Source organism: Trematomus bernacchii, unplaced genomic scaffold, assembly GCF_902827165.1.
Source record: "Trematomus bernacchii unplaced genomic scaffold, fTreBer1.1, whole genome shotgun sequence".
NCBI classification, from domain to species: domain Eukaryota; kingdom Metazoa; phylum Chordata; class Actinopteri; order Perciformes; family Nototheniidae; genus Trematomus; species Trematomus bernacchii.
Window position 1 is genome coordinate 5,869,762 of NW_022987739.1, and position 13,190 is coordinate 5,882,951.

The 13,190-nt window shown below is 41.7% G+C and overlaps 2 protein-coding genes across 3 annotated transcripts in view; one reads left to right on the forward strand and one right to left on the reverse strand.

Annotated features, from left to right (window-relative positions):
* arhgap45b (Rho GTPase activating protein 45b) overlaps positions 1 to 9,459 on the forward strand; it is a 16,853-nt gene extending 7,394 nt beyond the window's left edge. For both annotated transcript variants that reach the window (XM_034147712.1, XM_034147713.1), the window contains exons 6-24: positions 27 to 99; positions 299 to 374; positions 849 to 980; positions 1,311 to 1,372; positions 1,514 to 1,624; positions 1,744 to 1,824; positions 1,922 to 2,089; positions 2,626 to 2,763; positions 2,911 to 3,107; positions 3,573 to 3,676; positions 3,893 to 3,979; positions 4,132 to 4,233; positions 4,680 to 4,843; positions 4,953 to 5,141; positions 5,229 to 5,366; positions 5,542 to 5,813; positions 6,296 to 6,566; positions 8,267 to 8,354; positions 8,592 to 9,459. In XM_034147712.1, the coding sequence (XP_034003603.1) occupies positions 27 to 99; positions 299 to 374; positions 849 to 980; positions 1,311 to 1,372; positions 1,514 to 1,624; positions 1,744 to 1,824; positions 1,922 to 2,089; positions 2,626 to 2,763; positions 2,911 to 3,107; positions 3,573 to 3,676; positions 3,893 to 3,979; positions 4,132 to 4,233; positions 4,680 to 4,843; positions 4,953 to 5,141; positions 5,229 to 5,366; positions 5,542 to 5,813; positions 6,296 to 6,566; positions 8,267 to 8,354; positions 8,592 to 9,052 (2,914 nt within the window). In that variant the 3' untranslated portion in view covers positions 9,053 to 9,459. The remainder of the gene's footprint in view (positions 1 to 26; positions 100 to 298; positions 375 to 848; positions 981 to 1,310; positions 1,373 to 1,513; positions 1,625 to 1,743; positions 1,825 to 1,921; positions 2,090 to 2,625; positions 2,764 to 2,910; positions 3,108 to 3,572; positions 3,677 to 3,892; positions 3,980 to 4,131; positions 4,234 to 4,679; positions 4,844 to 4,952; positions 5,142 to 5,228; positions 5,367 to 5,541; positions 5,814 to 6,295; positions 6,567 to 8,266; positions 8,355 to 8,591) is intronic.
* Positions 9,460 to 9,836: 377 nt separating this feature from the next.
* polr2eb (polymerase (RNA) II (DNA directed) polypeptide E, b) lies at positions 9,837 to 13,097 on the reverse strand. Its single transcript, XM_034147297.1, has 8 exons — positions 12,895 to 13,097; positions 11,775 to 11,949; positions 11,517 to 11,632; positions 11,263 to 11,343; positions 11,080 to 11,138; positions 10,840 to 10,918; positions 10,379 to 10,451; positions 9,837 to 9,993 (listed from the first exon to the last, which is right to left on the reverse strand). The coding sequence occupies exons 1-7, from the start codon at positions 12,949 to 12,951 to the stop codon at positions 10,386 to 10,388; spliced, it is 633 nt and encodes a 210-aa protein (XP_034003188.1). The 5' UTR covers positions 12,952 to 13,097; the 3' UTR covers positions 9,837 to 9,993; positions 10,379 to 10,385.
* Positions 13,098 to 13,190: the final 93 nt, after the last annotated feature.

Consider the following 13,190-nt stretch of genomic DNA (forward strand, 5'->3'; position numbering starts at 1 on the left):
AAGGTTTCTTTGTTGTTTCTCCTCAGTGTGTCTGAGCTGCTGATCGGAGAGGTGGACAGCAGCACGCTGCTCTCCCAGCTGCCCACTGAGAGGAGCAGGGTGAGTTCATCACAATCTGCTCATTTATTACAAATAGATTGTTGTCTAATGAACTGTGTCAACTTTTTAACCAAATATATTACTGTACAGAAGGAGATTTTCCTCTCAAAACTGTTTCTGGGATGAAATAAAGAAATTCTTTAGTCAATGTTGAGCATTAATGTGTGACAGTGATAATCTTCTTTGTGCTGCGGTGTAGTCGCTGGAGAACTTGTACGCTTCGACAGGCCATGGGGCAGACAGCGGACACATCAGGAACGACCTGCATTACATGGGTACGGCGACCAGATGCTCCTATACACACACACTTCAGATTTAGAGGACTCTCTTAAGTCCATCATGGCTGCAGTTTGTGAAGCTTCTGCACCTCTGTCTTTCCATTTAGTCCTTTCGAAATGCAACTTTTTCAAGAAATGTTCATATTGTTGTGTGTCAAAGTAAGTGTTAAGCAGATCACTCTATGGCTTGTCAAATTTGAACATGCATTGCCCATTTGGCTGGTGAAAAAGGTTTGGCACCCTAGTTTTTGTACACTCTTTCATCCGTTTATATTATGATGTTTTACAACATGCTCGATATCTAATAGGTCTCCCCCTGCTGACGTAAATACTGTGGTACAATTTAAGTGCCAGCTGCAGAAACTCTTTATCACAAACAAACAGTCAGCACCCAAATGTAACACAGGATGTTGGAGATCACCACTTCACACTTGTTTGTTTGTTTTTGTTTGTCTGTGTGCTGTTGTGCAGGCAGAGCTGAGGAGGTGGATGTGATCCTGCAGCAGAGCGAGGGAGGCGTGGACTCCGCTCTGCTCTACGCCAAAACCATCTCCAAATACATGAAGGACCTGATCAGCTACGTGGAGAAGAGAACTTCCCTGGGTGAGCGGGGGTGCCTCAGTGTTTGGATTATTTTTAGAAAAATCGAATTATTGATTAACAGGAAATGTGTTGATGTGATGTTTACAATAGATGTATATTATTGTGGTGTATATTTGTCTCATTGGGGTACATGTTCAAGCTATGGCCAAAATCATAAAATGTTTAAGTAAAAAAAATGTAATGGGTTATGTGAGAAAATATAAACATAACACAAGTTTGGGACATTTTGAGTTCATTTATTTCAAATGTATATACAGATATAGGGAAAGTAGTTTTAGCTGTACTTGAAGCAAAACATTGCTAACCCTTTTTGTCATTTTTTTTTAACAGAGACGGAGTTCTCCAAAGGCCTCCAGAGATTGTACCATTCCTGCAAACACAGCATAACGCATGTAAAAGTCCTTTTTTGTTTTACCATTTCATTTCTGAATACATCTCAAGTGTTCTCTCTGAAACTATAAAGCATTACAGCTTTTACTAATTTTCTTTTTTACTCATCAAACCTCCTTAATGTTTGCGTTCGCTCCCTCCAGCCCCAGATGCCGCTCTTCTCCATCTACTCTCTGGCTCTGGAGCAGGACCAGGAGCAGAGTGTGGGGCTGCAGCAGGCCAACACCACCCTGCACACACAGACCTTCATCCAGGTAAGCTCTACTGATGTTTGTTGCTACATGGATCACCCTGTGACAGTCACTCATGTCCATTATACTAGCGTGTTTGACTCTGTTCACATTGTGTTGCAATGTGCCTGTGCTCTCTGCAGCCTCTGATGCAGCGTAAACAGGAGCATGAGAAGAGACGGAAGGAGATCAAGGAACACTGGATTCGAGCTAAGAGAAAACTGGTACTTACCTTATATTTATGTGCGCACATGTAGTAATATACCGTTTTATTCATCTCTAAATTACAATAACATACGGACCACCAATTGTTTGTTTTAGATGGAGTGTGAGGCGAACCTGCGTAAAGCTAAGCAAGCCTTTATGGTCCGCTGTGAGGAGTACGAGAAGGCCAAAACTGCAGCCTGCCGCGCTGAGGAGGAAGGAGGAGGGGCTACAGCAAAGTCTGTAGAGAAGAAGAAACGAGTGGAGGAGGAGGCGCGCAACAAGGTTACTGTCAACCACTTTATTTCATGGCTTTATCTGTTGTTTCAGGAATGAAACAATTATTGATTTGCATGTTAAAATATTTCAAGAGCTAGATGTTATCAGAGTTGCGTGGTGAATTTAACTGATTATGATCTGGTTGCTACATTGTCACATTGATCATCTTTGTGCCTTAATAGCAGAACACCAACAATAACAGGAATATTCAAAAGGTCTTGAAAGGAAAACATATTTTGTATTTAATGTATGGGAATACCATGTTGCAATGCATTGTTTATGAAATATTTTGCAGGCACTTCTTTCTTTTCTAAAGTATTCCTCTATTGGATATACTGGTATCATTATTGCAGATAGAAAACAGCCACGTTTACATCCTTGATTTATCTGAGTAATGTTTGGTCTCTGTTTAAAATGACTATTTGTGCTGAAGATCTACTCCTGTGTACATGTATACTGCTGTTGTGTTTTAGGTGTGTACTCCAAACAATAATACTTGGTGTAGAATAAATAAAACAAATTCAAATTGTGTGTGTGTGCAGTCAGACGAGGCGGAGGCCACCTACCGGACATGTATAGCAGACGCCACCACCCAGCAGCAGGAGCTGGAGCACACAAAGGTCACAGTGCTGAGACAACTGCAGGACGTCATCAAACAGAGCGACCAGACCCTGCGCTCGGTCAGAACAAATCTCACTGTTACCAAATGTTATCGGCTTCTTACCTGTTCTGAATGTGCCTATAGTGCTCTATATTCTATCCTCCAGATTTGAGCAGTGATGGAAACTCTCCCCTGATCCTTATGTTGTCACTCTTCCCTCCACCAGGCGACCATCTCGTACTACCAGCTCATGCACATGCAGACTGTGGCCTTGCCGGTCCACTACCAGACTCTGTGTGAGAGCAGTAAGCTGTACGACCCGGGCCAGCAGTACGCTGCTCACGTTCGAGACCTGCAGCTGCCCGAGCAGCCCAACGTTCACTATACGTTTGAGAACTACTGTCCCTCCAGCTCATCGTCACAGTAAGAGCATCAGTCGGATCCACCAATATGCAGTTTCAATTAAAACCTTAAGGAAATAGTTCAGATTTGCTTTTATGCCAGGAGTTAGATGAGAAGATTGATACCAGTATCACATCTGTACAGTAAATAAGAAGCTTTCGCCACTTAGCTTAGCAAAAAAACTGGAAACAAAGGGAAGTGGCTAGGCTAGCTCTGTCCAAATATAACAAAATACACAGGAAAAGACTAAGGAAGTCAAAGCACCAATAAATAGTTCAGCACATATACCAAAAATAATAATAATATTTGGGTTAACACTCTTGTCTCCTAACTAGCTAGCTCGCTATTATGAGACCAGCATCTGTGCAAAACTAATCTAATCTGCTTGCTGTAGCTTCATATTCACCCTGCAATCATGAGTGGTATTAAGAGTGATTATTTTCTTTTTAAGTTTTCAAAAAACTGTTTCATATTCCTGCATTGCAGCCATGGCCACAGACCAAGGAATGACAGTTTCAACACGGACAGTCCTGCCACCAGTGTGGACGCAGCAGCAGGAGACAGCAGAGACGCCGAGGCTCAGCGCAAGAGTGAGTGACGACTTCTGCAGATGCAAGATAGCTGTAGTTTTATAAAGAGGACTACTATTGAGACATCCAGCCTGTGCTTCATTTACTAATTTCATTGTTCAAGAGTGAACAACAGTAACAAGAGCACACAGTGTTACCAAAGTGCTTTCAACCGATCTAAGATCCATTACTCTGATGCCGACTATTCACATATTTTTGTCCTTTTGTCATCCCCAGGGCAGGGACATAAGTCTTGGGGTTCAACAGTGAGCGACGACAGTGTTGGAGGAGAGGCGGGTCTAGAGTCGCCTACTGCCAGCTCCAGTGAGTGAGAACTGTGTTGAAACGTGTTCACAGTAACACCAGGATATCTCTCTGTGATAAACCATAAGAGATTACATTTTTCCACTTAAAGGAAAACACACAATGTGTGTGTGTGTGTGTGAGATGGTACTTAAGGTGTTTATTCATTTTAGGTGATGTCAGTAAAATTGCTCGAACGTCATCCACTGGGACAATGTCGTCCAATGAGGACGCAGATGAGAAAGACGGGAATATAACATCATTTGAATCTCCAAGTAAGATTTACAGATTGTAATCGCCGTTGATGTGACATTACAATAAAATGCAGAAACCCTGAGAGGCAAGAGGGAAGAAAAATGTTTATTTCCTCATACAAGGTGATTTAGCCAGGTTAATCTGTCTAAAAAGTCAATTAAAATAGTGTTGGTTGGTGTAATATTCATACGACATCAATAAATCATGTTCTCCTTAATGTCAGATAAGCGACAATTTTAAACACATTTCTAGCCACAATATGTTATAATGAAAAACGGTATATATACTTAAGGAGCATTGAAAAAGAAAAACCAACCTTCTTTAAAAGGATCTCCAGTTATTTTTCTCACTTGCCTCTCCCAGCTTCCGTGATAGCATGCAGTCCCAATATTACTCTTCAAATGGCTTTGCTGTGAATCTTGTATGAGTCTTCCGGAGTGTGTATGATGTGCGTCTTTGTCTTCAGACATGAACGGCATGGACCCTGACGTGGTGGTGTCCACCAGACCTTTCCGTAACGTCGGCCTGTCTAAAGCAGCACTGACCCACCGGCTGAGGAAGCTGCGCACTCCGTCAAAGTGCCGCGAGTGTGACAGCTACGTTTACTTCCAGGGGGCCGAGTGCGAGGAGGTGAGTCCTTTTATTTAATAATGTAATCATCTGCTAACATCAGACCTGCAGAGAGAGACTCCCAATGATAATCACACCAGGTTCTTGAGATGTTCTTCTCTGTCTTCAGTGTTTCCTGGCGTGTCACAAGCGCTGTCTGGAGACTCTGGCCATCCAGTGCGGTCACAAGAAGCTGCAGGGCCGTCTGCAGCTGTTCGGCAGGGACTTCTCTCAGGTAGCCAGCTGTGCTAGCGACGGCATCCCCTTCATCATCACCAAGTGCATCTCTGAGATAGAGAGACGGGCGCTCAAGATGAAGGTGAGGCAGTGAAAATGTTTGTATTAAACTGAGCGCTGGAAGTCTTTGCCACTGACGTGTTTTAAACTGTCTACTTCCTCCTTGCAGGGCATCTACAGGGTGAACGGGGTGAAGACTCGGGTGGAGAAGCTGTGTCAGGCCTTTGAGAACGGCAAGGAGCTGGTGGAGCTGTCCCAGTGTTCACCGCATGACATCAGCAACGTGCTCAAGCTTTACCTCCGACAGGTACACATGCAGGAGTGAACACAAGAGCCTATAGTGAGATGTGGAACCATGGCAGCTTTCATAGTGGCAGGGTTTTAGTATTATTAAGAACTGTCAACAGACTAATACAATCACATATATTAAAGGTTGTGTTTTCAGTCTCTCTAAAATGTCTTCCTGTATCCGTCACCCCCAGCTGCCAGAGCCCATCATGCTGTTCCGCCTGTACAACAGTCTGATGGGTTTGGCGAAGGAGAGTCTGCAGGGAGAGGCTGACACAGCGGAGGGAGAGGAGGTGGAGTCGAACAGCATCAACCCGGCGGTGGGAAAAGGGCCCGAGCTGGTGGACCTGGGCCCCAACAGCGACCCCGAGGTCCTGGTCCTGGTGGACAAGCTGAAGGAGCTTCTGAAGGAGCCGCCCAAAGCTAACGTCGCTACGCTGCGCTACATCATTCGCCACCTCCGGAGGTCAGTCTTTTATAAAAAATAAAAAAACGACACAATCAGGACACCATTTACAAACATTTTGAAAAATACTCTAAAGTTATCTCGTAACATTTATTTAAGTACTTAATCTATTTTATATTAATAGGACAAATGAAATAAGAGCTTTTAACAATATCTGTGATTGCCTTTCAGTCTTTAAATAGCAGTGGTTGCTGGCATGTAGCTTAAATATCATCTGTGGTGTTTATTACCTCACTGTCATTCAACACTGAGAAATATCAGTTTTTTTGCCGTTTTCTTCTCTGCTTAAGAAACTGTTAAGACTCTTCAAGTCTTGCTCCCTTCAGTTCATCACCTTAGGAGTTCTTTTAATAGCTAAATGCTTTATGAATGACTTTAAACTTTATCCGGATCTTGTATTAACTTTAAGGGGCAATTCTTACAAAACGGCTCCAAACTCTACATAGCTTGTCTTGATCATTCTTCTATCTTCCTCCCTCCAGGATTGCAGAGCTGGAGGAGGACAACAAGATGAGTCCCAGTAACCTGGGTATTGTGTTCGGCCCCTCCCTGATGCGCCCCCGTCCCACCGGAGCCACCATCTCCCTCTCCTCTCTGGTCGATTACCCCCACCAGGCTCGCATCATTGAGTGTCTCATCGTCTTCTATTCATCCATCTTCCAGTCCAAAACCTCTCAGACACACAAAAACATCCGCTCAGATTCCTCCTCTGCCCAGCAGGTGGGACAGGAGGATATTCATCCCTCTGATAAGGTACCGAGTGTGACTTCCTGTTTCATGTTGCTGTAGATTTATGACGCCACGGGCAACAACTTATCATTCAGTTCATCCAAACCAGGTTGCTGTAATTATATTTATTCAACTGTACAAAGTACTATTACTGTATGACACTACATTTTAAAGCAATTATCTGGTTTTCAGCATTTATAAAAAATGTATTATAACACTACTTTATTTACTGTAATATACATATTTTCTCATATTTGGTTATATATTCTGGTAAAATGTTTACTGATTTAACTTGTGTATGTTTATATAAATATTTGTATCATCCAATATGGAGCTACTGTTACAAAATCCAAGTTCCTCCCGGGGATTAATACATTATTTCTCAGTCTGATATATGAGGGCTTCCACCTGAAGAAAAAGAATAGCCTCCTACAGCAGCTAGCATGACTATTTACTCTTAATATATTTAGAATTGAAAACTTGAAATCACTTATTTAAATATATTTATAGTGTGTGACTTTGCTATTTAACATAACTTTGTATACTAAGATGATTACTTTTTCATAAGAAGTGGAAGAGAAGTTTTGGTGCGTACATATATTAGACCCTCTGTGGTCACTAGGCAAATGTAAATTGGCACCCCGTGAAAATATCAAAAGGTTGTCTTAAAGGGCCCATGTCATGGCCATTTCCACTGATCATAATTCCATTGTTGAGGTCTACTAGAATAGATTTATATTGTGCAATTTTCCAAACTCACATTGGTTTCTCATACAGCATCTCTGTAAACTACGTGTATTCACTGAATTTCACTCTCTGCCTTTAATGGCTCGTTGTAGCTCCAAAAGCTCCAGCCCCCACCCTCCCTGTGAGCACAGTGTGCTCTGATTGGTCGGGACGTTGTGAATCGCGCTGAGCTCCGTGGAGGTGTGGTTTCCTAGTTTAGGATACATAGCGAAACACAGCCAAACTCATCCTGAGCACACACAAAGTCACAGCCGAAGTAAAAACAATAAGTGTGGCTTGATATTGAGTAAGAAAAAGGTTGATAAACGCTGTGAGAATGAGTCTGCAGAGAGAATGGGTCTGCAGAGAGAATTTCGCTGCGATCCCAACTGTCTGTTATCAGCCTGCAGCCAGGGAGGAGAAATCAGCTGAGCTGCCTGCTCCCTGCACACAGATGTGTGTGAGAAAGTCAGTGGATTGGTCAATTTGGACCAATCAGCGGGGGCTTAACGTAACGGCTCTGCGGACGTAACGTAACGGCTCCACGGATTGGTCCATTTCGTTCCGGGTACGGCTTGACATCATGCCGTACCCGGAACGAAATGGAAGAATCAAATGGACGTATCTCCAACGAGGCGTTTTGGGGAGGTATTTTCTGTGTTAGAGTTTTACTTGCTACAGGGTGTACTTTGAGGGTTTTGACTCTACACACCATTTACATGCATAAAAACCTTCATAACACACAAGGGGACGGGTAATAACCGGAAAAGCATGACATGGGCCCTTTAATGAGAGGCTGCTAATAATGTCCAACCCTCTTTCTGTGGAAAGGTAAATAACAGAAGCAGTAAAATATCAGCTCATCCAGAGTTATGACCTACAGCTGCAAATCATTTGAATCCAGCTCACCCTCCTGCTTTGGTCGTTTGATTTATGGTCCATTATAGAAAAAAAATAACACTTCAGGTTGACTGACTTGATAACAATCTCTGCTTTAGGTCGGTACTGCAGATGAAAAGATTGAGAGCGCCGCTGATGGAGAGGAGCCAAATAAACCAGAATCTGAGAAGTTTGAGGAGGGATGTGGTACGTATTGTAAAACGCCATACAAGCATAATTGCATATTACGGTTGTAAATGAACAGAATTCCCCTGAATGAGTATACATCAAGTCATGTTCTTGCATCTTCATGGTCATTTAAATGAACGGAATACATATGTATTTGAAAAATGTCATCTCAAAGTTTCTGCATTAATGTTTATTTATGATCCGTTTCTTTTTTTTTACCCCTGTGGTACCACCGGCCTCTTTATCTCCATTCAGGAAGTTCTTTAGGGTCTCTGGGGTCCAGTGAGCAGCTCCCTGACTCCGACTCAGAGCAGGACGACAGCGGTCAGAGGGCCGCACCCCCCCGCAGCCTGGTGAAGCAGGAGAGCGAGGTGAGCATGGACGACGAGCCGCTGAGCTACAGGGACAGCCTGGACCTGTCGAGCCAGTCTGCAACCCTGACCGACCCGGAACCAGAACCAGAACCAGACCAGGACCAGGAAGAAACCCCCGACAAAGTGGAGCCTCCTGCCCTGCCAGTCAGCGGACCCCCAGATGAAGACACAGCGACAGAGGAGGAACTGAGCGTCTCTCTGGCCGAGCTCAACGTGAACCAGTCCAACAACAACTACCCCTGCTCCCCCGTTCTTAGCTTGTCGGGGCATCCACTGTCACGTTTGTCTGGAACGAAATTACCCCTGACCAGGAACAGGGACAGCGGGCCCGAGTTTGTCTGATATCTTTACTAAAGTCCTCGTGTGTGTGTATGTGAAGTCTTTACAGGAGTGATTGGGTTTCTATTTGTTAAAGTTTGTACGTGTGTGTTGATCTATCCTGGCAGCAAAATGTCTGCACGCTTACTCCAGAGGTTTCGACTCAAGATGATTTAAGAAACTATTTTTGCACCAGTTTGTATTTTTAAAGCATTTTACTCATTGCTCTTGCGTGCTTGAGGAAAGGCAGGTAGTAAGTAACATCACAATGTGCAGGAATTCAAAGCGAATGATCTTAAAAGTGCTGCTGGTTTTATTTCAGCACTAACATTTTAAAAATAAATGTAGAAGTCTTTTTTATAAATGTCGCCTGTATTGCCTTGTTTTGAATGTTTTGGTCTATTTTAATAAACATTTTATTTTACACTGGTTTTTGTGTTTTGTCATTTCATTTAGAACCTTGCTTTGATGTCTTGTTTGTGTTTAGACAAATAAGGAACCGGTAAAAAAACAGTGAGCAGGAACTGAATGACGGCAGACTGCCTCTGACTGTTCTACTTCAGCTGTGTTCACTTCCCTGCTAGTGGGGAGGGCAGTGAGGAGTTTATTACAGTGGGTGGAGGTTTAAACTGCAGCATGTGAAGCACAAAGACTGTTCTAAAAGCTTCAGGATACAGCGGCTACTGCATGGCTTTCAAAAGTAAAAAGAAGGTAGGCTTCTCAAATCATTACAGCATAAAGTAGATAGAATAGGTGTGTTAAGTTTATAACTTTTAGGTGCACAAAGGGATTGATGTCGACTATAACATTTTCTTTTTTGGAATACTTTATTTTACAAAGTCAGAAAATATAAGAAAACAATTTAAACAATTCAAAAGTAGAAGGATCGTCCACGGATGCGTAATGAAAGATGTAACATCGCAGGTTTCCTTCACTGGTCCTCAAATGTTTATACAGGAGAATAACTGAAAAAAAAAAAACATGTAGAGTACTTTACATTTTATTCAAAGCAGCTACGTCCTTGTGATTCACACACGCAAATCATGAAAGACTACCTACGACTGAGTGAGCATGAACAGACCTTGTACGGCTGACGTCTCTACGTCCTGTTTTTTTTTGTCTGAGCTGGGATGTATGATACCTCAGTGAGGTGACATCCCTTAACTCCCATAGTCCCAACTTCCATCAAAGTAAAATGTAAATACTATAAAAACAAATTACGTATGTGTGGAATAAAGTACAACTCAAAAATTCAGCCTCTGCATGAGTATATATGCGCTGTCAAAAGGATTTTGTCAGTGTGGCTGTCTCGACCTTTCAACAAGCTGCATATTTGTCCATAACACTCACCTGTCTGTCACTGCACCAGTCTGTATGTGATGTACCTCCCAGCTGTTTCACTGGGTCTGATGATCTTTACTACCTGGAAAAGTCGTAGAAAGAAAAGCAGAATGTTAGCCTGGAGCAGAATTATTGTCCTGGTGCCAGTCTATAGTTTTGGCCACCGTTATCAGTAGTATTACAAATCTATTTGCACAGGTAAATGATGCGATTTGGAAACAAGCAACAATGCTGGAGGAAATGTATAATAGGACCAACCTCGTAGAAAAACGAACTGATCATTTAAATGTCTTTCACACAACATGTCTAGTAACAAGTAGTGGTTATAAAAATCAATTTGTGTTATCACTCTCCTTTACTGAAAATCATTTTACCAAAGAACCAACCCAAGATCAAATATAAAGCACCATGTAGTCACATAATACTGATAATGTTATGCATTTAAGTAAAAGGGCCTCTGGATGAGTTACCTGTCCTCTCTTCAAGCCAAAGTAGCGAGCCACGGGGTCTCCAGCCTGGATCCTCGGCAACTGACTTTCCTTTAGTTTACTGAGACAAAATGTTAAGGAAGTAAAACAAACCAAACAAAGTATCTTTCTTTAGGTAAATGAACTGCCATTTTATACAATTGTTATGAATAGTAAGTACTCCAAAGTCAAATTGCATTTTCTGCCGGCAAATCTCAACAGTGCAGTGCAGTGAAAGGATACTATCTTAGCAGAAGTTCAACCACTTCCTCTTTTAGCATAACGATGTGCTCTGGAACAAGCTGAAAAACAGAAAAGAATCCAGAAAGTAAAATGCTATTCTACATCAGAGGCATAGTCTGTTAGAGTTTTAAATATGGTGTCAAAGGGATTGCAATTCAGTGGATTCATCAGTCTGTTGTTTACCTCGTGCTCTGTGATGTTAATGAGCAGCTCCTGTTGAAGGAACTGTTCCAAAATGTATTTGGGGGCCATGTCAACTAGAGACTGTAGGGAGACATTTCAATCAACATGTTAACAAAGAGATCAAAATAAAAAAAGTGAAAGGACGAGAAGAAAGTCACAGAATTAATACAAGAGAGGTTCTGCAATCTTTCTGTTTTTCAAATACATTTTTGCATCAGTTGTTTAATATAATAATATATAATGTGTGTGTTTACCTGTTTGGCTGATGGTGTCATGCCTATCTGAACAACAATGATGGCTCGTGTAATGTTTTCCTCCTGCATCCTCTGACAGTACATCTTAATCGTCTTGATTCCAACCTTTGGCTCCTCTACAAAGTGAAGAAAAATATAACTTAATAATATCACAACGCTGAATGTTTCAAAGGAACAACCATCGATTATACACTAGTCTCGTATTTGTATACAGAGGGCTTCTATCCCCCTAGTATTTAATAATAAGTCTTAACCTACCAGGAAAGAAAATGAACATCTGGTCGGTGGGGTCATCGTTGTGCGCCACCAGCACGGTGAGGTCTGTGCGCCGGGGCCGACCCTCGCTGGGTTTGTCTCCAAACTGACTCTTGAACTCGTCCAGCGTCTGGTCCAACTCGTCCTGAGTCACCAGGTAGCCTCTGTCATGGCACAGCTGAGGGGGGACAGATGAAACCATCAATTCATTGAGTGTATGGTACAAATCATAATGTTCAAGAGCAAAATATTTCTAGTCCATGTAGTTCTCCGGATTACATTGAGATTTAAAATGTTCTAATGTTTCCTACATGGACCACATTTTAAATGTTTCCAATAGCTCAAACCTGTTATAAGTGTAAAACACACAAAAGTACATTCATCCACTTGTTCTGGTCATGTGATCACATACAGACATTTTGGGAAAAGGGTTCATCATTTTACATTTAAAACAAAACTTTCTATCTAATACGGACACCAGATTATTTTATTTCTAGCAAATTCAAGTTTATCTTGCTTCAGTGGTCTGCTCAAATCCCCCCATGATTGGCTAATATAAATCATGGATATGGGCTCTTCCTTCTTCATATAAATAGACTTAGGATCCCAATAATGAATCGGACTAATTCCAGACACTCTGGAAAGCCTTGTTTTCTTTCAGCAACTCTGAATCAATGGCTGGTTGTTTTATTCGTAAAATGTGATATTTATTTATTTCCTGTCATATTCCTATACTTCTACTACCGTCTGTATTTCCATTGTATTTTCATGCAGCGTCGTTTGTTGGTTTAGCGAGGGAACTATGTTGTGAAGTAACCATCATAATCTGAAACTACAACATATTACATATGTGGGCCAGCTACTTACACTTACTATTACTTAAAACAAAGTTAAGATTTGTTGACCGGATTAAAGGCACTTTGGCAGACAGAATTGTGCTTCTTGAAACACAATTCTAACCAAATGTGCAAAGCAAATCAAACTTATTCAGGAATTTAGAGAAGTGACACTGATCTAAATATCTAAATTCAAATAAAACTCAGTTGTTTCTAACATCACAGAGCACCGCAGCTAAGCTACATGCTAAATCATGAAGCTAAAAACACATTGAAATCTAACCCACCTGCATGATGGTTTTACGGATCTTCCATAGCCTGTATGTTTCCTCTTCATCATCCATAGTATCTCAAAAGTTTAACTTGTTTGATATTTTATCAAAAACAATTGTTTATATTTGTTAATTTATCCCTTTAGCTCCTGTGTACATGCGACACGCTATGCACGTTACAGTCTAACCGACGCAAACTGATGACGTGTAAACTGAGTAGCAGTATGTGGGTGGAGCTTAGCATAAAGACTACGTTTCTAAATTAAACTTGTTATTTGTATTATGTGTACAATAATAAATATACTATAATA